This window comes from Tetrao urogallus (assembly GCF_951394365.1).
Source record: "Tetrao urogallus genome assembly, chromosome: 7".
Taxonomy (NCBI): Eukaryota; Metazoa; Chordata; class Aves; order Galliformes; family Phasianidae; genus Tetrao; species Tetrao urogallus.
Genome location: NC_136820.1, coordinates 33415639 through 33439103, shown reverse-complemented (window position 1 = coordinate 33439103; position 23465 = coordinate 33415639). Strand labels below are relative to the sequence as shown.

Here is a 23465-nt window from a genome sequence, read left to right as displayed (position 1 = left end):
CCTCATTTGAGCATCACACAGTTTGACTGGATTTGGTGACACACTGCACCTTGTGCCTGTGCATGTTCCTGGTTTCTGTGTGACTTTTGTTCCTGGAATGAGTTGTTTTGTGTGCATTCGCTTGTGAGAATGTTTGTCATTTTTAAATCTTTGATGATTAAAGATTAAAAAAAAAATGTAAATATAATCAGGGATGCCACCTTTATAACTCTTACTAATACTGGTTTTGTTCCAATACTTTGTTGTATAACACTTTCTACTTTAATGCCTTTGTTTTCCATTTCTTTAGATATTTTTTTTTAAAGCAGATTTCTTAGAATAAATGCAGTTTGTTCTGATGTTTATTTTATGTTTTTGTTTAAAGCCAATGATCATATGATAAAACAAAGGAGCAAAAAAGTTCCTTTTTGTTTTTTGAACCTGTGTGTATAATCAAAATTCTCAGTGAATGAAAGTACTTGAGTTCTGAAGCTGTTACTAGTGGAACATTTTCACTGACAGATGTAGTTTTCTACACCACCAGAGAGCTACCCTAACTTAGAGAAGAATATGGACCTGAAGATCTCCTGAGGGCTTTTCCTGTTGTTTTTAGTGGTTTCTGTGACTGGAAGATGATGCTTTACTGCTGGAATTAATGTCTTGGTGACAATGCAAAACAAATGAAAAAGTGGTAATATAATATCAGGAAATCAGGTCAGGGAAGCAGTCTGGATGGCCTGCCCAAATCTTTTGTATCTCATGTGTATAACAATTCTGTTGTGGTGCAAAACTGAGAGAATGTAGTGCGTCATAAAGAAACAAGTATGCCTAGAATAATCATTTGCTGTTAATTGCTGCTTTGGAAAAATGTGATTCCTCTTGTTTTCCTAGGTTAAATATCATGAAGATTTTGAGAAGACAAAGGGCAGAGGCTTCACCCCAGTGGTGGATGATCCTATAACAGAGCGGGTGCGGAAAAACACTCAAGTTGTAAGTGATGCAGCGTATAAAGGGGTGCACCCACATATAGTTGAAATGGATAGAAGACCTGGAATAATTGTTGGTAAGTTGTTAAACAATGCTGCTTTCCTAAATACTGTGAGAAAGATGAAAGCCTTTGCTCATGTTCTTCATTACAATGGAGAAAAATTGCTCTCAATTTTATTTTCGCTCTTTTCTCAGTGTGAAACTTGTGTTGAAACAGTGGTTCAATGGCAGCTTCTAGGGAAGTAGTTATAGGTTGTTTTCTTTATAAATATGGTTACTCACTGTTGTTGATTTGTTTCTGAATACTGACTCCTTCATTTGGCACAGAAAAACAGTGATTAAAGTGGTAGTTCTCCAAGATTTAAATGTTGCAGACCAGATCAGATTTCCCCTTAGACCACTAAGCTATTTCTCTAGAGCTGACATTAGTCCATGTACTACTTGTTTTAGAATTTCACACAGTTTTTTAAGTAGTATAAGATGTAGCTCATTAAAAACTTGGTAGATCTCTAGTGAGCCAGAAACCAGTATTCAGAACTGATGTTCTAATAGGTGATCTAAGATAAGACCAGGAGTTTGGGTGTAGGATGCAAACTACTTTTGTGTTAGGAGAGAAACTATTGCAATAGCAAATCTCAGGGAGCCACACATTCTGGATCTAGGGCAACAACTTGTTCAGATAAATCAGTGTATGTACAGACCCAAACACCTGATAAAATACTCACTTCCATAGCTAGAGGTGGCGCAGACAAAGAGAGAAGGAGAAGCACCTGCAAGATTGCAGTTTAATGTATACTCCAGTGCATATTTTAAACCTTTTTCTGCATTGCATTTGTGCTGTACCCCAAAGTGAGAATCATGAATGCAATCTTGTATTCAGTAACTGAAGGTTTGCTAACACAAACAGATTAGGATTAAAAACATCTCGGAGAACTTCTTGAGCTATGTGACTGAAATATTAGTAATTTTTATTACTGTATATCAACCTGGAACATTTTTGTATCGAAACAGACAAAAATTTTTAGTTATCCGTACCTATGAAAACAGCAAAAATAGTGCCACCATTTAAGGGAAATAAGCCATGACAAACCTAAGAGCCTAATATCCAGTGATATTTCAGCTTCAGGCTTTTTCAGAGTGACTGCAATTATAGTCTCTTCTTGCTTAAAAAGCAGCAGTATGCTCCCTGTTCTTGGAATGTTGTTGGCAGCTGGAAAAAAAAACTGCAGGCTGCAAAAAAACAACTCTAACTCTTGAGTTTTTTTTGTAGCTGATAGAAGTTCAACCAGTTAGAAAAAGTACCTCTGTTAGAGTTCATCTGGTTGGTTTTTAAGTATAATCGGTGAAACTGTAATAATCTTTTTCAAGTGCCTGATTGCTAAAATTAATACCTGTGCTCAGGAAAATAGGCACTAGTTTTAGCCACGTTAAAGCCATCTAAAGCCATCAAGATAAATTAATCCATCTGAGCACTGGCTCTGTGACAAAAGAGACTTCATGATTCTCACATGAGTTTAAGGGTATTTGAAATTGACATAAATTACCAGGATGTTAAAACTGTTAAGTGCTACAAATTGCCAAGATCTGATTCTTTGTACGTTATTTCAGATTACAAAGACACATAAAATCAATACAAAGCAGTGGCTGCTGCACTCATGCTGCCATGAAGCATACTTTTTAAGATTTTTTACTTATCAAGGCATGAGCAAACAGAAAGAGGCAGATACCAGTTCTTCCACACCTCTCAAGTCTGTTGGTATTGTATGTGGTTGTGTAATTAATCATCATTAGGACTTGCACCTAGTTCATCAAAAGATTGTACATTACTAAAAGGTTATACCTTTTGTCAAGACAAAGTTGTTGGCATTATTCTTCACCTTATAGGAGTGAAAATAGATAATACATAATGTACACAACCCGAATCTATTCCAAGGCCATAGGATTTGTTTTGTTAGCTCTGACTGTTCTTTCCATTTCCATTAATCATTTGAAACACAACATATGTGGGGTTCCCATAGTCCTGTTTTACCTACCAACCCATTATTTAGCTTTGTACCACTCAAATAGGCAAAATAACCAAGCTGGGAAGACAGTTATTTTTCCCATTTCCCCATGGAAATCTGAGTAAATCTTAAAGACAGGTCTGCCCAAGAAACAAACCACTAGTAAAAGGGTTTGATCTGAAATACTTATGCTTTAAGTGATTATGGTTTATATAAAAAATTTATTTTGAACGACTTTTGAGAGATTAAGTGATTATTGTATTTTTTGGCATAGCAGTAATGAATTATGTATATTACAGATTGCTGTGAGTAGATTGAGTAGTCACACTGGAGCTGATTATGCGTTTGTTACAAACTTCCTCTTGTGCAACACTAACTATTTGTTAAAAATTTATGAAAACCGCGCTTGAATCTGTGTTCCATTTTATGCTGTGTTTATAAGTAGAGCTCGGACTCTTTTTCTCATGGATTCTTTTTCTTTCAATATTCCTGTTCAGACTTCAAGATATATTAATAATTTATTTGTGTGAATTAAAGTTGTAGGTTACTGAATTGAATGAATTTCAACAATGCTTTTCAATATTGTGGTAATGAATCAACATTAAGTCCACATCCCTGGAAATCTAGCTGTTTGAAAGACAAGGAGAATTACTACTTAAGATCAGAAGTGGCCTTCATCTTACCCAAATGTAGATGTCTAAAACATAGATTTCTACAGCTGGATTTGACACTCTACTTCATTTTTTTTATATTAGTGAGGAGAAATAAATAATTCTGATCTTAAATGACTTGAGCAACTTTTAGAAGTTTGTTTCGAATAAGATGAAGTATACCCTTGATTCTGCTTATTTGGCCAATTTGCAAAGTTGACCTTAGGCTTGTACCTTTATAATGCGCATTGTCTCGCTGTAGAGGTGGACAAAGGATGCTGATGGTGGTCTGGAGAAATCATCTTGTAGCTCTGATAATTCTGTTTTTCCTGTGGAAAAGAGCACCATTATGTGATATTTTGCGTGTTTTTACTTATTTAGACTTATGAAAATACTATACCCATATTTAGAAAAGGAAAAATAAAAATGGAGAAAAAGTCTCTAAATAACGCCAACTCTTAAAATAGATACAACTAGTAGTTTAAGCTGGAAATTAATTTTTTTAAGTCCTTGCAGGTGAACATCGAGATGTTTTAGTTAATTTTTAGATGAATGTTAAAACTCACTGCTTCCATACTTTTACTTCCTTTATTGTTTGTCTGTCCTATCACTTCTGTGCTTTGGGGAAAGATCTTAAGGTTTGGCGCACAGATCCCGGCTCCATCTTCGACATTGATCCTCTGGAGGACAATATTCAGTCTAGGAGTCTGCATATGCTTTCTGGTATTGCTTATATCCTGACTTTTCACCAAATCCACATTTTTTTTTTTTTAAATTTAAATTGTGTTTATGAAACAAAGCTGATACAGGAAATTTTCATGTCAATATGCCAGCCATCCATTTAATATGTATGCTTTGTTTTCGCATATATGTGTGTGTGTGTGTGTGTGTGTATATATATATATATATATATATATATATATATATGAGTGCTTTATAGAAATATGTTCAATATGTTCTAGGAATTTCAGCCATAATCACATGTTCAGATAAGAAATAATGAAAGAAATCTTGTCCTAAACAACAATTACTTATACCTACTCATAGTTAGGAATAGTCCCTTAAAAAAGCATTGATATTCTTAGTCCTTATAATATGTAAGATTTTGAAATAGCTGGACATCACTACAATTTTAGAGATATAAAAGGTTGGCACATTAATGAGATTGATTTTTTTTTTCTATGCAAATTTTGCTTATGTAGCACAATATTATTTCTTATGTTATTGTTTGTATTTCCGAGGATTATAATTTATCATTGTTTATAATTTAAGGGTAGATGGAAAAGTAGAGAAGTTAATGTAATAGGCAAAAATGTATTGGCTCAACAGGTTCTTTTATTTGTTTTTAAAATATATTTATTTTGAAAGCTTAGCTTTGCACATTTATCTTCTTTGCCACTGAAAGTGGAACCCTAAATATCAGTTACATATCTTGCAGTAGCATTCTACATGCACTTGTGTGAATGCAGGAATTAAGGAACTTTTTGATTTTCCACTGGAAATTTTCATATGCTTCATCTCTAACTTTTTTTGAGTACCCTACCATTTCAGCTATTCTTTTAAACAAGAGAACAAACTTAATTATATCTGATTTTGAAGCAACTTTCTGAACTAATAATGTTAAAAAATTTAGACAAAATTTTATACAATTCATTTTTGTCTAATTTAAACACTATCAATGTATGAATATCAGTGTTAGCAGTAGTTGTTCTTGCTGTTATTGTGCTTTTCTTTTCTGAAATCTATTTACTGTGATATTATTTCTTTCTACCTTTGTAGAAAGAGCGAGCCGCTACAGTAAGCAGTACTTACATTCTACAAGTTTGGGAGATTATAAATCAGATGGTTCTGACACGAACCCTACCTTTTCTTACTGCAGTGAGATAACAAGGCCATCTGATGAAGGAGGTAGCCCTTATTCCCTCTTTTTTCACTAGTAACACTGTCATAATGTATTGAGACCTCACAGGCCTGCATTAACTCAATATCCTTGTATAATCACAAATCATTGGAAACTGTGTCTTGCACTGATTATTTAAGGAAGCAAAGCAAAATCTCCAGTCTGCACAGTTTGTTGCATGCATTTTGCTTTATGGTGTATTCCTTTTAACCATTTTGAGAAGTGTGTCAATTCAAAATCTCTACTAACTCCCATTTACAGTGCTGAGGTGAGGGCGCATTGTGTTTTTGAAAAACTTGCATGAGTTTGATTATTTTCTTTTGAAAGACAAAATATAACTGAAAAAAATAATCCTCTCCACAGAAAAAATTAAATTTACCACATTCTTTTTAGTGAACAAATCAACCATATAAAAGCATTTTTTTGACAGAAGCTACTTCTTCCCATATCAAATTTTGCAGGTTTTTGTGGCTGTTTCCATCCTAAAAGGAAAAGTAGGAAAGTCTGATGGCTTTCTCCTATGTGAAAGTTTTCTTAGAGACTTTTTTTTAAGGGTTTTTATTTTAGAGCACTATGCATAGGTTTATCAGTAGTTTCATCTTTGGAGACTGAAGCAGAGGAAGGACTGGAGTCTTATGTGTAGGGGGTTGTATGATATGGAAATTCATTTGTGTTGTATGATCCAGTGCCAATCATAGAAACCAAGCTGAGCTGCTTAAAGTTGTGTGTCCTGGTGTGAAGAGTGGTGTGATAAATTGAAGGCTGCAAGTAAAAATTTAATTTGTATTTTTTCTCAAGCCCACTCTATGTAACAAGTAAAGAAAGAACATGCTACAACCAGAGTAAAATTCTGGTTTAGGATTAGTCAAGTTAGTCAGTCTGACTCAGGTTTAGGCAAGCAGTTGGCATCCAGTCTTGTTCAACAGGTTCGTCAATGACCTGGATAAAGGGATAGAGTCCACCTTCAGCAATTTTGCTGATGATACAAAGCTGGGAGGAGTGGCCTTCACCCCAGAAGGCTGTGCTACCATTTAACAAGATCTGGACAGACTGGAGAATTGAGCAGGGAGGAACTTGATGAGGTTTAACAAGAGAAAGTATAGTCTTGCACCCGGAGGGGAATAACTGCATCTGTCAGTACAGGTTGGGGGCTGACCTGCTGGAGAGGAGCTCTGCAGAGAAGGACCTGGGTGTCCTTTCTGGGAATAGGTTAGCCATGGGCAGCAGTGTGCCCTTGTGGCCAAGAAGGCCAATGGTCTCCTGGGGTGCATTAAAAAGAGGGTGGGAAAATGGGAATTGGGCATGGTGGCACCTTGACTCCAAAGTTTATATAGACAGTAGAACACACAGTACTACAGCATTTTCCAGTGGGACATGTGTACTTCGTATTTTGAAGTATTTATATAGCTTGAAGTGGGAGTAAAGTCAATGAAAAAAGTAAATCCTATAATCTCTGTCCCCAGTGGCATGTCCTCCTTGTGTGCTTTGAGCCTTCTGAAGAAGGGCTTCAGAGCAGCTGCTGTTCTCCTTTTCTCCCTCCATCCCTCCCTTTCTTCAGACTTTATGGGTTATTTTTATCCTTTCCTCACTGAGACAGGAACACGTTGTAGACCATTAGAGGTACTGTTGTTTGATCTGTAGTCTGAACAATAAACCCAAACTGAAGAAATATATTATTTTGTATCATAGGCAACATTGCTCAGCATGGCACTGATAATTGTAACACCGATTTCAAAGATGTTTCCTTCTCCCCCTCAGCCACACTTTTGTGGTTCTCTATCTAAAATTTTTGTAGGTAGGATTTGCTTCAGGCACACATAGAATCATTTAGACTGGAAGAAATCTTCAAATCCTACCATAATAATTTCAAACCACGTGCACCACAGAAACTCTTAGAGAAAGGAGCTATGCTGCAACTTCTGCTCCTGGTTTTTCTGGTTAGAAGACAAACCATTCTGCTGAGATGGAATGAAAAACCTCTTCATTTCACATGCTGGATTTGCAGAGATGCTCCCTTGTATTTGGGCAAGAATTCTGCTTGTGTTATGACTCTTCTGTTGTGCCAATAGATAGAAGAGGAAAGGAAATAGAATTCCATTCTTTTCATCTCTTGTCACATTTTGTATTAAAAAGAAAAAAAAACATAACCCTCTGCTTATGAGGGTGGAAAAAATTTCCATTAATAATAGACAAGTCAAAGAAAATACCAGGAAATAGTATCTGACCTCTTTTTATATTTATAGAGGTCTGTCTTCCAACTCCAGGTGCATCTGGCAGGAGTGTAAGGCAGAAATCCTTCACCCTTCTTCCCATTCGTATTCAGTTGCTGAGCTCAGTCATTCTAGGAGGTCAAACAGAATGACACAGCAGTTACATTTTCTCCTCTGGCAGTCCGGGAAGAATGGTTCTTTTATGTTAGGAAGCTGAACAGTTTTTCCATAATGTTGTTCGCTAGAGCCTGATAATCAAATATAGCATTTAGAGGGAGAATGATTGTAGATTTCATACGACAACTATAAGCTTTTGTGGGTGTCTTGTCCCCTTTCATATCAGCAAGCTGCACTGCTACTGAGGGCAGAGCACATCAAAAGAGAGATGTGGGCTCCCTCTCAGTAAGGGTCGCGTATACACTTCTCTTGTCAACCAGACTCTTGCACTTGTTTATGAGTTTTTATTTTTATTTTGGACTAGGTGATGCTTTGGTTTTGCCTCTTTTATTTGTCAACCCCCAACAGGTTCACCAACCTGGAAGTTGTTTCCACTAAACAGCATAGTGGTAAAACATTTTGCTTATTCATCTTTCAGTATTTCTGTTCTTAAGTGCTGTGCAAGTCCTTGGAGTTGGATAATAGACATCTCTACCACAAACCTGTTGTAACATCTTTGAACTAAACTAAGTACTTCTCTGTGAATATAATAGGGGCACAAGTGCATGCATATCTGATTGGTAGCTATTAATTAAATAGGTAAAAGTTAGTTGCAAGAGCTCAGGTTTCAATTGGAAACAAGTTGAATGTGTTTTTTGAACATGTGTTAACGTCTAATTAAATTTCTGTGAACAGAAGTTTTCTGACAATGCTTAACACATAACTTGGTCTCTGAATAATCAGTTTCAATCTTTTAAGTCACGTAAGTCTGGGGTTCCATAACAGCAGTGGGACTTCACGTATGCATTACTTCAAACTGTCTTTCCTGCTCTGCACGATCAGACTCTTAGATAATGTCCTCTGCTTTCATTGAGTGCTTTATTATTACAGAATACGAGAGAAATGAGTGCAGAAAACTAGATTTCATTCTCTTCCTGTGAGGTATTTGTATAACATCATTTTTTAATGTAAAACTTGAAACTTCTTAAAACTTCTTATGGAACTCAGTGAAGGCTAGATTTTGCCATCAGTTAAGTTTTGATTAAGGTTTGATTTCGGGCTGTATGTATAAAACATTAAAATTGAAATTGTGATTCAGTTGAAAAGCTCATTTTCCTTCAGTGTGTGCTCACTGAGGATGAGTTAATGTTCCAGGGAGAGAGCTTTACATTTCACAGTTCAAAAATATTTTGCCTAGATTCCCTCTGCCTGTCTTGGATTCCTATGCTTCTCTCCCACATTCTTGAGAGTTGACAGCATAAAAAGGCAATTCCCACACATTCAGGTAGAGGGGAATCCAGAGAAGACCCCATTTTCAATTTCTGCAGCATGGCAGCAGTTCAGGAGACCCTTCTGTTTCCTCTGCAGCTGTCTCAGTTAGATGTTCCCTTTTCCTTGAAACAGTCTGTGAGTGGAAAGAGGTAGGGGAAATTGTTATGACTCAACAGTTGGAAGTGTTAATGGCTCCCTTGTAAGCAGTTGTTTCTGTTGTTCAGACTTCTAGCAGTTTTGATACACTTCAGAGGGTTTCATACCCAGCAGACAATAAACATCATCCATAAATGTATGTGCAGTCACAGACTAGATGCTGGTGGCTGCTCTTCCACCACTGCTCAGTCTGGTTATACCCTCCATACAAATACACAACAGCATAGACCTCAAAGCATGGTTTCCATAAGATGAATGTGTAGGGTTCTTTCTTAATGCAAATGGACAACAGTTGATGTTCAGTACATGTGAATTCAAACTGTAATTGAAGGCATGTGAATATGTAACATATTAACATAACCTTCATTTTACTAACTCTTTTCATTTGTGAGGAAGCCTAGAGCAAAAACCTGCTTGTTCACAACTTAAGAAGGAATTGCAGCTTCCTGTGGAGCTCTGTGGCCCTACTAGGAAATAGGATGCCTCAAGCTGGCTTTCAGACGTTTTGTGCCTTCATATACAAAAGAATGTGGTATTGCGTGCAAGGGAAGGAAAGGCATATTGTTTTCACAGCTGAGACATGCTGCAGTTTAGGTGGAGTCTCAGCCAAAAAAATCAGCTTGTAATAAGGTTTACTTGCCAGTGACAGCAAATTCTTGCTGCAATTCCTATTCAGAATTTCAGAGCAGGATGCCACATGATTTCATTATATCCCTGTTGCTGTAGCAGTAGGAAAAAGGGAGTTACTGTTAGGTATTGTGATACAACAGCTGCTGATACTCATGTAGGATAAACTTGCCAGGCTATATGGCTACCATTGAAGTCTAATTTCTAGATAATATTCCATTAGTTTCTGCTCTAATCCGTATGAAGTGAATAGGGGCAATCCTTTTATGAATAAATCTGAATTGCTAGACTAGTTTCTAAAATGTAATAAAATGTGGAATATCTGTGTGAAAATACATGCAGTAGGTTTGCAAACATGAGTTGAAGACCTTGTCTTTTTGAAGATATAGTCAGAAATATAATTTTCACAAATCAAAATGGAAACCATATATTGTTATTTAATAGGAAAAATGTCCACGAGAGACTTTTTTATTTGCAATACAGAGATTTGTACTCCTTAGAGAGGCCAGAATAGTTCTCAGAAAAGAGATTGCCCTGAAGAAAACTGCAATGAAGTTAACTGTTCCACCATTCCTTGAAAAATGATGAATTAAGGAAAAGGCCTTAATTAATGAATGACTGGACACACAGACCATGAAATACTAGAGAGGCAATTTGCCTCCATCCTTCCATTGGGCTAGCTAGTACTTGCTAAATTCCCCTTCACCCACTATATATTATGGACTATTCATATAACTGTGACCAGTATTAATTTTACTAATATTCTTTCATGCAAATAAGGAATTTTGGAATAGGTAAAAATTTTGTGTTTTCTTCTCTGGAATAACTGACATATGAGATGGTCCCTTCTAAAAGGAAAACAAATGCCAAAATAAAATACAAGACTCCATGTAGTATGAGATTATTTTTTTCATTTCTTTTTTAAGATTCTTTTTCTTTGACATATGCTGAACAGCTACATGTGATTTTCTGTTGTAATTTCCTTCAAAATCCAATTTTAATTTATAAGAAATCCCTGTTAAGAAGTATAATTATATAATTCTGCGTTCCTCACAGTAATCTACTTCAGTTCATGTTGTGGGTACGTATAATTTAGGCTTAATTATTGATGGATGATAAAATGGTGTTATAAAATGATCGTGCTTAAAGCAGTCTGCTAGTCTAATCATGACACTAATGAAACACAGTTTAATACATTTAGTGTTATCTTTTGTAATATAAGTAGCCTTGAGAGTAGAAATGATGATTTTTTTGTACTATAAATACTTAATGTTAGTTATTTTAAATGCAGAATTAATCATTTTGTTGATTTTTTCTTTTTTTTTCCCAGAGCCATGTTTCCCCCCAGATATTTGATGCTTACATGACTTATTTCGTATATCTTTATAATTTAGGTTATGGGAACTTTCTAAGTTTGCAGTGTTCTGAATTTGATATGGACTCCAAATAGTTCAGAGATTCTAATGAGGTCAATGAACAGGACATGTATTTATTAGCACCCTGTGTGAATTAGGCCATAATTTCAGGTTTTTATTTCAACAACCTAATTATATCTGGGCTTGATATTCCAATTTAGTAATGAATACTGACTCCTGTAATGGATAGTATGCTGACAAACTGCTGCTTCTGACAGAGCACCACTGAGAGCAACAAACCTGCTAGCTAGGACATCTGTGAAAGCAGCCTTACTGACAAGCAAAGGGCAAGAAAAAGGAAAAGCAGGGAAAAAAGAAAAGAAATGAAGGGAAAGCTACAGTATGCACAGGAGAAAATGCCAAGATGTATTACTGTGTTGTTCTCGACAGTTCTAAAAACAGCACTGTTCTGTATCAGGTCTCAGCATCTCCAGTCTTCAGGTTAGTGGTTTTTGCATGTTTATGCAGTCTGACTTATTCACAGTAAATTTAACTGTACTGTGCTACTGTTTCTGTCTCCAAAAAAATAAAACTCTATAAAAGATAAGAAAATGGGTTTAAAATGAAGCAGAGTACATGTTGCCATTTTCTAGCCTATTTGAGAAGTTATGCTAAACAATTTAACTTCAGAGTTGGATGGAAATTTTTCAGTGTTGTTCATCAGAAGATAGCATTTTAAGTGCCTTTTTTATATACTGGAATGGCTCTCTTGTGATTGATGTCACAATGCCAAAAAATTGTTTATTCAGTTTCGAGATTGTTAAGGTTACATCTTGACTTTTTTGTAAAAATGAAACCAGCTTTATGTTGAAATGTTTCACTCTGAAGAATAATGTAAGTTATAATAAAGATTGAAGTTGATCAAAATTAAATCTAGATCCTTTGAAATGTTTACCAGAAATTTTCTTTACTTAGTTGTTTTTCTTTTTAAATTTTCCTTTTACATGAACCTCTGTGATTTTTTTTTATTTTCCTTTTCATCCCAATTTGGGACAGGAGCATTTTTGACAATGAGTTCTACACTGGAAAATCATTCCTGAGGTTTTCTTAATGTTGCATGTATTCCTGCACTTTTCTGGTTTTTCTGTATACTCCTGTGGCTGCTTTTTAAAAATTTAAACTATGTCCCCTAGAAGCACAGAATCTTTTGAGTTGGAAGGGACTGTTAAAGGTTATCTAGTCTAATTTGCCTTTGCTGAACAGGGACAACCACACTAGATCAGGTGCTTAGAGCCCTGTCCAGCCTGACCTTGTCTCTACAGGGGCAGAGCATTCACTACCTCTCTGGGCACCCTGTGCCAGTGCCTCGTTGCCCTTATTGTAAGAAACATCTTTATATCCCTCTAAATCTCTCCTCTTTTAGTTTGAAACTTTTTCTCTAGAGAATATCCCCTTCTGACTCAGTATTGCAGGGATACTGCAGAGTTCTGTACATCATCTCCTCTTCACCTTCTCTAACATCTCTGGGAGTCCTTACCAGTCTTTATGCTAATGGATCAATTAATGTACCTTTATAATCCAGACTACATTATGTCTCACAAGAGACAGATTGTCTGTTAGACCGGTTTCTTCAATATCTTTTTTTCATGTCCAGCAACCAGCTCATGCTGGCTATGTTTGATTTAATCATACCTAAACTTCCATTTCAAATATTGTGGTCTAAGATATTAAGAATCTAAAATATAAATGCATGGTATCACACAGAAGCAGTCTATGTTAGTTGAGATACAGTTTGGACCTGAGTGCTGCGACATCTGGAGGGAAGCATCTGTGAGAGGCTCAGTTCTGCTGTGAACTGAACTCAGAGCTGATGCAGAACTGGGGTTCATGGGAGCTTACCTTGGGACAACAGAGCTGATCTAGCAGTTTGCTGCCTTCTGCTGTCTATGGCCTTGGATGCCTGGTCCTGCCTCCTGTCTTGCACTGCGTGTGTTGCTGGTCTGATCCCTTTCTGAAACTAAGTGTCCTTTGGTGAGCATCGCTGCTTTGATGATATTTTCTGCTCCAGGGACACAGCTGAATGATTTCTAAGGAAAAAGCAGAAGAGATAAGGAATTGAAAACCACAAGAAAGATATTTTCTCAAGATTGTAATGGCTACTGTGGATGATACAACATGTGGAGAAGAAGGCAGCAGAAAGACAAAACGCAGGAAGGATCTAAATATATGTGGAACAGCAGCTTTATCTATTTTGGGAGAGCTATTCAGTAGCACAAAGATGCATGATAATGCCATATTCCAGCTTTACTGCTATTTTATGCCCTTCAGAAAATCTACAGACACAAACCAGTAATAATCATTGTCCTTTTTCTTTCTGCTCTGCCATGCTGCTGTTATTGCTATGTTTTAGTGAGTTCTTTGCATTCTTCATGGCGTGGTAGTAATACTATAAGTAGAGATAACACCAAAGTCTAAATGCTTTAAACTGCATTATGCCTATAAGAATAAGTGAAGGAGTTAATATTGTACATATGATCCAGTAGATGGCATGTACTACAGTAAATGGCAAAAATGTAGTAGTTAATGGAGTGGATACATTGTTTTACTATGGATTATCTAAGTTCTGCTATTCAGAAGAATTAAAGAGAGTTTAAGTACAGTGTTGATAAAATATTATATCTTGGAACCTGTCCTTTAAAGAATTTTTCTTTTCAGCATAAACTGTTATAAACTTTTTTTAAACCTTGTAGCTGTGCAATACTCTCTTTATTATCCTTTTCCTATTTCCACAGCCTGACCTTTTTCTTTCATGGTTTTTCTCAATGCACATCACTCTCTGCTGTCTGTTGCAGTGCCCTGATACCCACCCATCATTCAAACACAAACATATTTTCTGTTTCTTGGAGGCTTCTTTGTGTTTGTTTTTGACTGTGTTCATTCATTTCCTCTCTTTTCTCTGAGGAAGGAAAAAAAAACCCACTATAGTAAGCAAAATATGATAAATTCCTGCTAACAGGTAATTTTAAAATAAGTATGTCTTAATTCATAAGTTGAGAAAGACCAAAAAAAAAAAAAAAAAAAAAAAAAAGAGAAAGTTTTGATACATCAGAATGCATCTGGTAAAGTCTTAATGCAACAAGAAGAAACTTCCACCTATACTTCTGGGAGCAATGGTCAGCCCTTAGATCCCTCACCAATAAATCTGGCTTCAGCTAAATGAATTTCATGTTCTACCACTGTGTTTTATTGTCCCCTTAGGTTAACTAAACCATTGTTTTTGCTGCTGCTGCAGTCAGTGATGTTATAGAACTTTGTACTTTGGTCTGAGTCAAAAGCAGGTAACTATGGATGATGATGATGATGATGATGATGATGATGATGATGATGATGATGATGATGATAAGTCAAACTCTTTTTTCTTCATCTTTTAATCTCACTTTGAGTTATTTTTATGTCACTAAAAACACAGCTCCAAACTGATGTCTCTTCACTGATCTATTTATTTTGTGCTTCCCAAATGTATTCCAAGTAGACAACTGTCTGAAGGTTGCTTAGCTCTTTTTCTTAAATGTTTTGTTAAAAACTATTGTTTGATTTATTTATTTTATACAGCTCTCATATAGTATTCTTTTAATGGAAAAAAAGTCTGGAATTATTCAGTCGTCTTCAACACTGATTTCAAATGCTCTCTCCATAAGACTGATGGGTACTTATTGAAGCTATTTGATCCTAGAAGTTCCTCCCTTTTGTTTGTGTAGAATGTTCTCAGATGCTTCCTAGAATCTTCAGCGCTTTGAAACATGTTTTATTTCCCATGATTTATGTTTTCTGTTGTGGCAGAGAAAATAGTAAGCAGATACTTTGTGACAGTTTGACAAATTTTTCTCACCTTGTGAGAAGCTGATTGCAAAAGAGGAAAGCACATCTTGGACCCACTGCTGATGAGTGTCATGGAGGAGGGAGGTACAGGTTACCCTCCCCAAAATAAACTTGCCAGCTTGGAGGATATAATGAAGCAGACCATTAGTTAGCCTTAAACTGATGGGACAATTGGTAGGAGTTAAGAAATATCCATTCTGGGGAAGGAAACAAGAGTCAACAGTTTCTCCTGGCATGTTCACTTCTTTGGGAAGAAGGAAGGGATGCTAAGGGAAGGGTGTCTGTCCCTGCCAGGGAAAAGCCACAGTCCTTTGTGGTTGCAAAGCAATCAGTATGCTGGGTAGTCAGCAGCCAGTGCTTGCTTCAGGTACTACTTCCTATGAAGTTAAAACGTTCAGGATGTTCTTTGTTTTGAACCCACATGGCAAATTTACTGGTATGAGGACATGAGGCTCTGTTGCTTTCTATGAAGTGGCTTATGTTTATGCTGGTGGTGATTTAGATAAAATATATTCATTCTGGCTTGATAGCAGAACCTTTTATTAAATTATATTTTTCTCTATTTTCTCATGAAGAATTATATCTGGTCATGTGCAAATATCTTGAAACAACACTGAAACATAAATTATTTGATGAACTACTCAGGACTATTCACTTAATGCATGATAATCCTATGAGTGTGTTAACAAGCAGCAATTCTCTGATGATTAAACTGCTTTAAAATGTCTTTGTACTCATATGCCGTTAGAATGAACTTGGCACTTCTAAAATATCCATTATTCATCATGTTCCAGTGTTGCATCTGACTGTGTATCACTTTAATTTCACTCACTTAACAAAGCAATCCATTCATTACAATAGTTTGCAACATATTTTCTAAATCAGAAAAAAATTGATTAAATATGCAGTGTTACTTATCATGAAAAATACAGTAGAATGAAAAAATAGCATCCCAAATCATAATTACATACTTAATGAATTCAAATATGCCAAGTAAAACTAAATGGATATCTTAAGAAAAAACTTTGTTGAAATCAATGATGCTGTTAGCTGGAGAAGCAGGTTATGTAAAACTTTGACCTTTCTTCTAGAAATATTTCAGCAAATAATTTCTCAGTGGTCTATGTTCATTTGTTGTCCTGATCATTCAGGAAAGAGACAGGGACAGAGCATTATTGTTGCAGATAGAAATACTTGTTGCATATATATATATATTTTATTTTTTTTCTCTGCTCCTTCTTTATTTGTTCGTTCTATAATGCCTGTGTCCTGCAATTCCTTGTCAACTCCATTAATCCTATATTAATTTTGCTCCTGCTTCAATCAGCATGTGATGACTGCTCTCCCCAGCATGTCCAAGAGAAGTATCTCACAAAGCATCAGACTGCTGAGGAGACTTCTGTATGAAATTTTTTTACTCATGGGCTGTATGATCTCAAAATCATGACTTTTGTCAGAAGAATTTACTGGAGTGCAGGCTAAGTGACCCACTGTTGAATTACATTTTATTACCAATGTAGCCAAATGAGTTTCTGATTCAAGTAGTAAAATTCTGATAAATGGCAGTGGAAATGGACTAATAATCTCCAAAGAAGCCAGAAAACTTTATTCTCAGATCAATGTCTTGCAAAACATACACAGACATGAGGTGATTAAATTTTTCAACTCTAGATTTTGACAACCACTTCAGTCTTAATTTTGCTTTAAAAATGCTTCCTGGGCCTACTGGAAAATTAGTGAATATGAACCTATGCTTGTTTCTAAGAGGTTTTGGTCACATGTTTTTAATACATTCTGATTCAATCTGTTGCCAAATTTGGATGTTTGAACACATAAGAAGGATTACTTATGCTTTCCTAGCAAACAACAAATTTAGGGAGTTCCTGGTTATATTAACTCTTTCAACAACTCATTGGTACAATGAAAGTACAAGTATTAATCATTAACAGATGGATAAGAGAATCCCTAAAATAGATCTGTTAAAGATGACGGGAACCTGTGGAAGAGAAGTAGTTGTGTGGTTAAGAGGAAGATAGTGAAAGAGGTAGACTTGGAAAAATATAAATAACCAATTATCTCTATGCTTGGCGAAGAGCGTTGATGGAATCAGAGTAAACCAAGGAACCCAACTGTGGACTCACAGGTTTACATTCTTGTCTCTTCCTTTTAATCAGTTTTGTTTTGTTCATAGACCAGTAAGTAAGAGCTAGTTTGCAATGAGTTAGGAATTAATCATGGGTACTTCCAATTAGTACACTTCTGAAATGATTCAGCATATAGATTCATTTATCATTCTTTCTCTGAAAAAATGGCAGTTTATGGTACATGACATTTAGTGTGTCATCTGTGGCACTATTAATGCTGAGTTAGTGGTATCTCAAGCTTCAGGAAAAGCCTTTTTATAGTAAAACTCCTCAAGGTATGTTAAGCTTTTCTTTCCATCTAACCTTGATAGTGTTTGTGGATATATTGCTATAGCTTTGCCTACATTTATGTATAATTCAACATATGGAAAGCGTTATGTTGTGCATGCAAATAATTCTGAATTCACTATTTCATACTATGGAATTGTTATTTACAGTGCAAATAATCTACAGGTTCTACAAATTTCTAGATGAGGACTTTAAAAAAAAAAACAAAAAACAAAAAAACAAAACAAAACAAAAAAACCCCCCTTCCATTAATGTGTCTCTGTTTCTTTACCACACAGCCCCTGTTCTCCCTGGGGCATATCAGCAAAGCCAGTCCCAAGGATATGGATACATGCACCAGACCAGTATGTCGTCTATGAGGTCAGTGCATTCACAGCCTCATCCAGCAGGCCTGGTGAGTATTGGATTTCATTACCAATTATGTTTGGCAAGCAACCTTATCAACCATTGTGAGACTTCTTAAAGATAGGAGAATTGGTCCCCTGAGCACTACAGTCGGACTACTCGACTGTCCTAGTTCTAATTGTGATAGTCCAAATGTAGGAGAGGTGTTAAGTGACTGAGGGCAGTGACAAAAAAAAGTGAAGGAGAACTGAATGGGTATGCAGCTATTTTTTTTTTTTTTTTCCCCTTTGGAAGTGGGAAGGGAGTGGCAGAGGGAGTGTTGAGCATTTTTCTGTTTGAACACTTTGTATATAAAGTTACATTTTAGTAGTTATTGTATTTTTTGTTGTTATTATCACTGCATACAGGTTTTGCAGTGCAGATCTCATCACCTTTTACCATAAGAGTGTCAACTTGTTGAACTGCTTTAAATTGGTGTATATTCACTACTTCTTTTACCTTGTTTAGAAGTGAAGTATTTAATTCTGAATGAAACCTAAAGCTTTATAGAGGAAGGAAGTTTTTACTTGAGCTGAAAGAAAAAATGAGTTGTCATTTTGACAAGAAGTTGCATTTTCTTTAAAACTGAAACTCTATGGTATTTTATGTTATAAAGGTGGTTTGGGGACGTCTGTTTTCTCAGGTACTTTTGAGCTGAAGGGGCTAACTTGCTGGGAATTCTAGGATCCAGATAATTGCATCTTTGGGCAAGCCAATAACCTGAGAAACTCTTTGGGTGCCTGCATGACCCTTGTGAAATGGTTGATGCTGGAATCAGCCTTTCATTTCAAAAGGTAACTCAAGGTACCTGGGAAGCAGACTGATTTCCCAGCCAGAGCAAGAAAATGGGGGAGCTGGAAGCCTGGGCTTTGCCAGCAGGTTTGCTAGTAAGTAGGAAGCAAACCAAACAGCCTTCAAATGCTGGAATGGAGATGCCTGAAAATCTGGAAATCCACCTAGCATACCTTGTAGCTCTGTGGGTAGATATCTTATTTTTCCTTCTCAAACTGACTTACTGAGCGGGCTGCTTGTTGAAAAAATACTATTATTTGAGTCAGATTGAGAATAATCATTTGCCTCCTTTCATGACTGGTAGTTTGAGGGTAACAAGAGATGGAAGGGAGTAAAGTTACAGCATTTGAAATATGGAGAATAGGCTGAGTCTTTTCAGCAGGATTTCTTATCCCTTCTGTGAAACAATGTTGTTATTTGGCATTCTTTAGAGTGATAGTAGCTGTTTATCATGGGAAAAAAACAAAACCAGTGAATGTTGTGGTATAAACTGATTTTGTTGCAGTTTGAGTGAATTTCTTTGAAGATAAGAAACCAAACATTTCTGGAGGGAGAAAATCCAGGAGTGCTCTCCTGATGCTGCCTGCTAACTTGGCAGCCTGGTAAGGGAGGCAGCCCTAATCTTACCACCATCGGGGTGACTACTCTGCTCCAAAAGAGGCATATCTGCCACAGTTACAAACCTGATATGCTCTCTTGTCTTTCTGCTGTCATATCAAAAGACTTTTTTTTAGCCTGTACAAATTGTTCATACAGGCAGGATAAGTTACACTCAACTATTAAAGTGGCATAAGACTGTCTCAGAGCCCCTGCTTGGGGCACTGTGCTGAAGTGCAGATTCATACAGACTGAAGACTGATGGCAACCTGTGATCCTAACTTTTTTTTCCTGTATGAATTGTGTTATTTATGATTTTCAGCTTTTACTGACTTTCTACAAGCAGATTTGCATAATGGGCTGAATTAAATTGTTGCTCGCTGTACAGAATGCTTAGTAACAACTCCCTGAAGGCTTCAGCCAGGCTGTGTTTACCTCTTTGGAAAACAGCAGTGTATTCTGAAGCCTTCAGACATCTGAAATTGGTGGGAAAACAAAATCCACATTGCAAGTTGGCTTCCCCTGATAGCTGCTCTGTGTGAAGGCCTTTGCAACCGGTGCTTTTCCTGATCCAGAAGATAAAGATAAATTGATGATGAATTGGAAATATGCATGTGTTGTCTCATGTTTGGGTGCGAAGCTAGGAATATGATAGCTAGGCTTCAGTGCTTCATAAGCACAGAGATTACTGTTTTTCCTAAGCAGAAGCTACAGATTAGACCTTTGGAAGGAGCAGATAAGAGCCTATTTGACCTCAACCTTTTCTTTCATCCTCTTTTGCTCTCAGACCTGCTAAACTCACTACTGACCGAGGAATAATTCTCTAAAATGTATTTTAAAAATCTCTGCTTTCAGTCCTTTAAGCATTGTAATTCTCAATTATATAGACCTGACTACATTCTGAAGTGATAATTAGCCATTAAAATCTAACAGGATTATTATGGAGATTTCTCCTGACAGCCATTTAGCACCTAATTAGGTGTTAAGGCTATAAATTTGGGTTTCTCAGAAGCAGTTAGGGCCCTAATAATTTTTTTTAAAGTTTAAAATTACCTCTTGTCTTCATACCTTTGCCACCAGAAAGGAGACAGCAGTAGTATGTTCTACAACATCATGTTCCAAGGATGAGACCATCCTTTCTGGCTGAGCAAATTCTCTGATTTTTCCAGTGTATGTTAGTCTTATTTAACCTCTTTTTCTGTCTTTGCCCATTTAGGAGCTACCATAAGGATGGCTCAAAGGAAAATTTATTCCCTGCCACTTGCCACATTTGAACTTATCACCATTTATATTAAATGAATGTATTAAATGAATGCTTTTTTTTTTTTTTTTTGTTTGAAACAAACTACTACTAGCTGCTGCTGACCTTGTTATAGTAGCATATCTTTCACTGGTTTTGGAGTTAGTTTCAAGACTCAGTGGAGAGATCATTTGAAATAGTTGGAAAAAATGAGAATCTTGAAGGTAGAGACCATTCCCCAGGGCCTTCTGACCACTAGTTTTCTAATCTGTGGATCTTTAGTGGATTTTTTGATGGTGGTAGAACACTCCCAATTGTTTTCTTTGTGTTTATTTTATTTTATTTTATTTTTTTAATATCACCTTCCATGTACCCTTGGAAGTTGTGGAATAACTATTAAGAATCATATACTGAAAATCAGTACTGGGCACAGCCAGGACTGTGACTTGGGCAGTAGCATTATGAAACAGAACAATTACACGGAGTAAGATATAAATACAGTTTAGAGTAGACTTGTCAGACAAGGTAACAGTAAACCAGAAATTACTTCCTCTAATGTTTAATCTGTTTTACCAATGATAAAGCCAGAGTTAAGACCAAAAAGTGCACTTTCTTGTGGAAACAGTAATGAGTTTCCCCATCATGTTTGGGTTAGATGATCCCACATGATGAAAAAACAACCTTGTCACTGCCTATATGTGAAACTCCATCATTTCTAGAAATCATTTCATTAAAAAACAAACTCAAATAGCAAATATCAGGTGTAACTAAAACTAATCCAGAGTTATATTCCTCAGCTAGGAAAACACTTTTCACTATTTAAAACACTTTGTCAGAAAAATTCATCCAGATATCTTAACGTGTATATATATATACATATATATATATGTGAGATAAGGCAATTGATTACTATCTACAATGCTTGAATTGCTCTTGATTTCATCTGAGAGACAGAGAAAGGAGGAGAAAGCACTCTTGGGAATTTAAAATGAATAAACCATAGCATTTTGTAAATTGTCAGCGGAAGTAAATATTCTGTTTAGGAAGAAATTGAAAATCTTTGCTTGCAGCGAACAGAAGTGTAGAAAAAATTGGCTTAGCTAACTACAGAAATTCTTGTTCTGTTTAGATCAATCTTTTATGTGAGCATTTAAAAATGAGTATCATAAACACCATTTTTGCAGACGTACATTTTTTTGTCTTGTTTTCACTAGATAATAAAGAAGTTTGTAATTCTTGATTTAGAGTAAGAAACCAGTGTGATGAAAGACATTCAAAGAGATGAAAATATGATCTGTAGTGAAGATGTAGCAGAAGCTTTTTGGGAATTATGCAAAGAGGCTATAGAAACAGGCCACGGCAGGATGTAGAAATGTTACTAGTGAATATGTGAATCAACAGCTGGAATATTTCAAGAGACGGTGAATAGCCTGATAGCCTGATATTTGTTTATATCAGGGCTTTGAACCACATAGATTCACATAAATAATTATTCTGGTACTCAGAAAAAGTGAGTATATTATTTGAATATTTGGCAGGGCATGAGGTCTATTGCTTCTGTTCAACAGATAATTTGTTTCTCCCCTCCCCTCCCTTTTTTTCCTCTGAGTAAAGAAGAGAAATAAACTATTTCTGCTCAGGACTGAGACTTTACAGATTTGTTTTCTTTCCTTCAACAGAGAACATACAGAGCTATGTATGACTACAGTGCTCAAGATGAAGATGAAGTTTCTTTCAGGGATGGTGACTATATAATCAACGTGCAACCAATTGATGATGGCTGGATGTATGGTACTGTTCAGAGAACTGGGAAAACAGGAATGCTTCCAGCAAATTATATTGAGTTTGTTAACTAATTTTTGTCTCTAGTCCTTTGAGCTTTGTTATGATTTACTCAGAATCTAATCTTTTAGAAAAAGTGAAAAGAATCTTTTAAGACCACGTGTTCATTACTTTATTGCTACTATGATAGTCTGCATTTTCACACAGAATCCAATTTAGAGTCCTTTAAATACGGATGAATAAACAACAAGTGCTTTGAAAACAGCATGGCTTATAATAGTGCTCCCTAAAAATAAAATTAAAAAAAATATATATGGAAGCCTGGTGCTGCTAATCCTATAAAATCAATAAGCTTAAAGAGAAAATACCTTTTCCCTACATTTCAGAGAGGTTGTTTCTCTTTATAGTAACCATAAAATTGATTCGCTTCTTATGGGAGACGTCTAATGCTTGAGAAGGTAACATCCTCATAAAAATAAAAGTGTTAGTTACAGAATTTGATCATTTGAAATAATACCAAGTAATACGTTTGTAAAAACAAAACAAAACAACACAACAAACCTACTGCCCAGCAGCCTTACAATGAAAAGGTTTATTTTGACAGTAAAAATTTCCCAACTCTCACCTGCATTTATTCCTAGATTACCCATTTTATGTTTTTCACAGTGACCTCTTCTATCAGCTTGGCTTGCATCCTAGTCCATCAGTTAGATCCATGCCTGGTTTCATGGTTCTTCAGTATCTTTCCCACAGAAAATTCCTTGCGGAAATTATCTTGATTATAAAAGCTATCATGTCTTCTGTTTCCGTCAAATAATATTTTGCATTTAAATATAAACTTCCATTAGGGCAATGTTACTTCCTTTACTTTCCCCTGTACTGCTGTAAATAGTGTGTGAGGCCCTGGTGCTGTGCAGTCACACAAAGCATGCAGGCACATCCCTTCATCTTGCCACAGGTAACTTGCTTAATGGCTGCCTTGCTAATGAGCTAATGTACTTACCCTGCTGCAGAAATAGTTGCACCTCCATTGAAGAGTGGAGAAGAACGGAAAAGAGCTCTGG

The 23465-nt window shown here is 36.1% G+C and overlaps 1 protein-coding gene across 2 annotated transcripts in view; it reads left to right on the top strand.

Annotated features, from left to right (window-relative positions):
• The window catches only part of LOC306948731 (LIM zinc-binding domain-containing Nebulette), a gene marked incomplete at both ends in the record, with an annotated part of 234835 nt that extends 212360 nt beyond the window's left edge, over positions 1 to 22475 (top strand). The window contains 4 exons of one of the 2 annotated variants that reach the window (XM_079538415.1): positions 871 to 1042; positions 4250 to 4342; positions 17885 to 18000; positions 22299 to 22475. In XM_079538415.1, coding sequence (XP_079394541.1) covers positions 871 to 1042; positions 4250 to 4342; positions 17885 to 18000; positions 22299 to 22475 — 558 coding nt within the window. The remainder of the gene's footprint in view (positions 1 to 870; positions 1043 to 4249; positions 4343 to 17884; positions 18001 to 22298) is intronic. The other variant, XM_079538416.1, reaches the window with a different exon arrangement.
• Between the last annotated feature and the right edge of the window lie 990 nt (positions 22476 to 23465).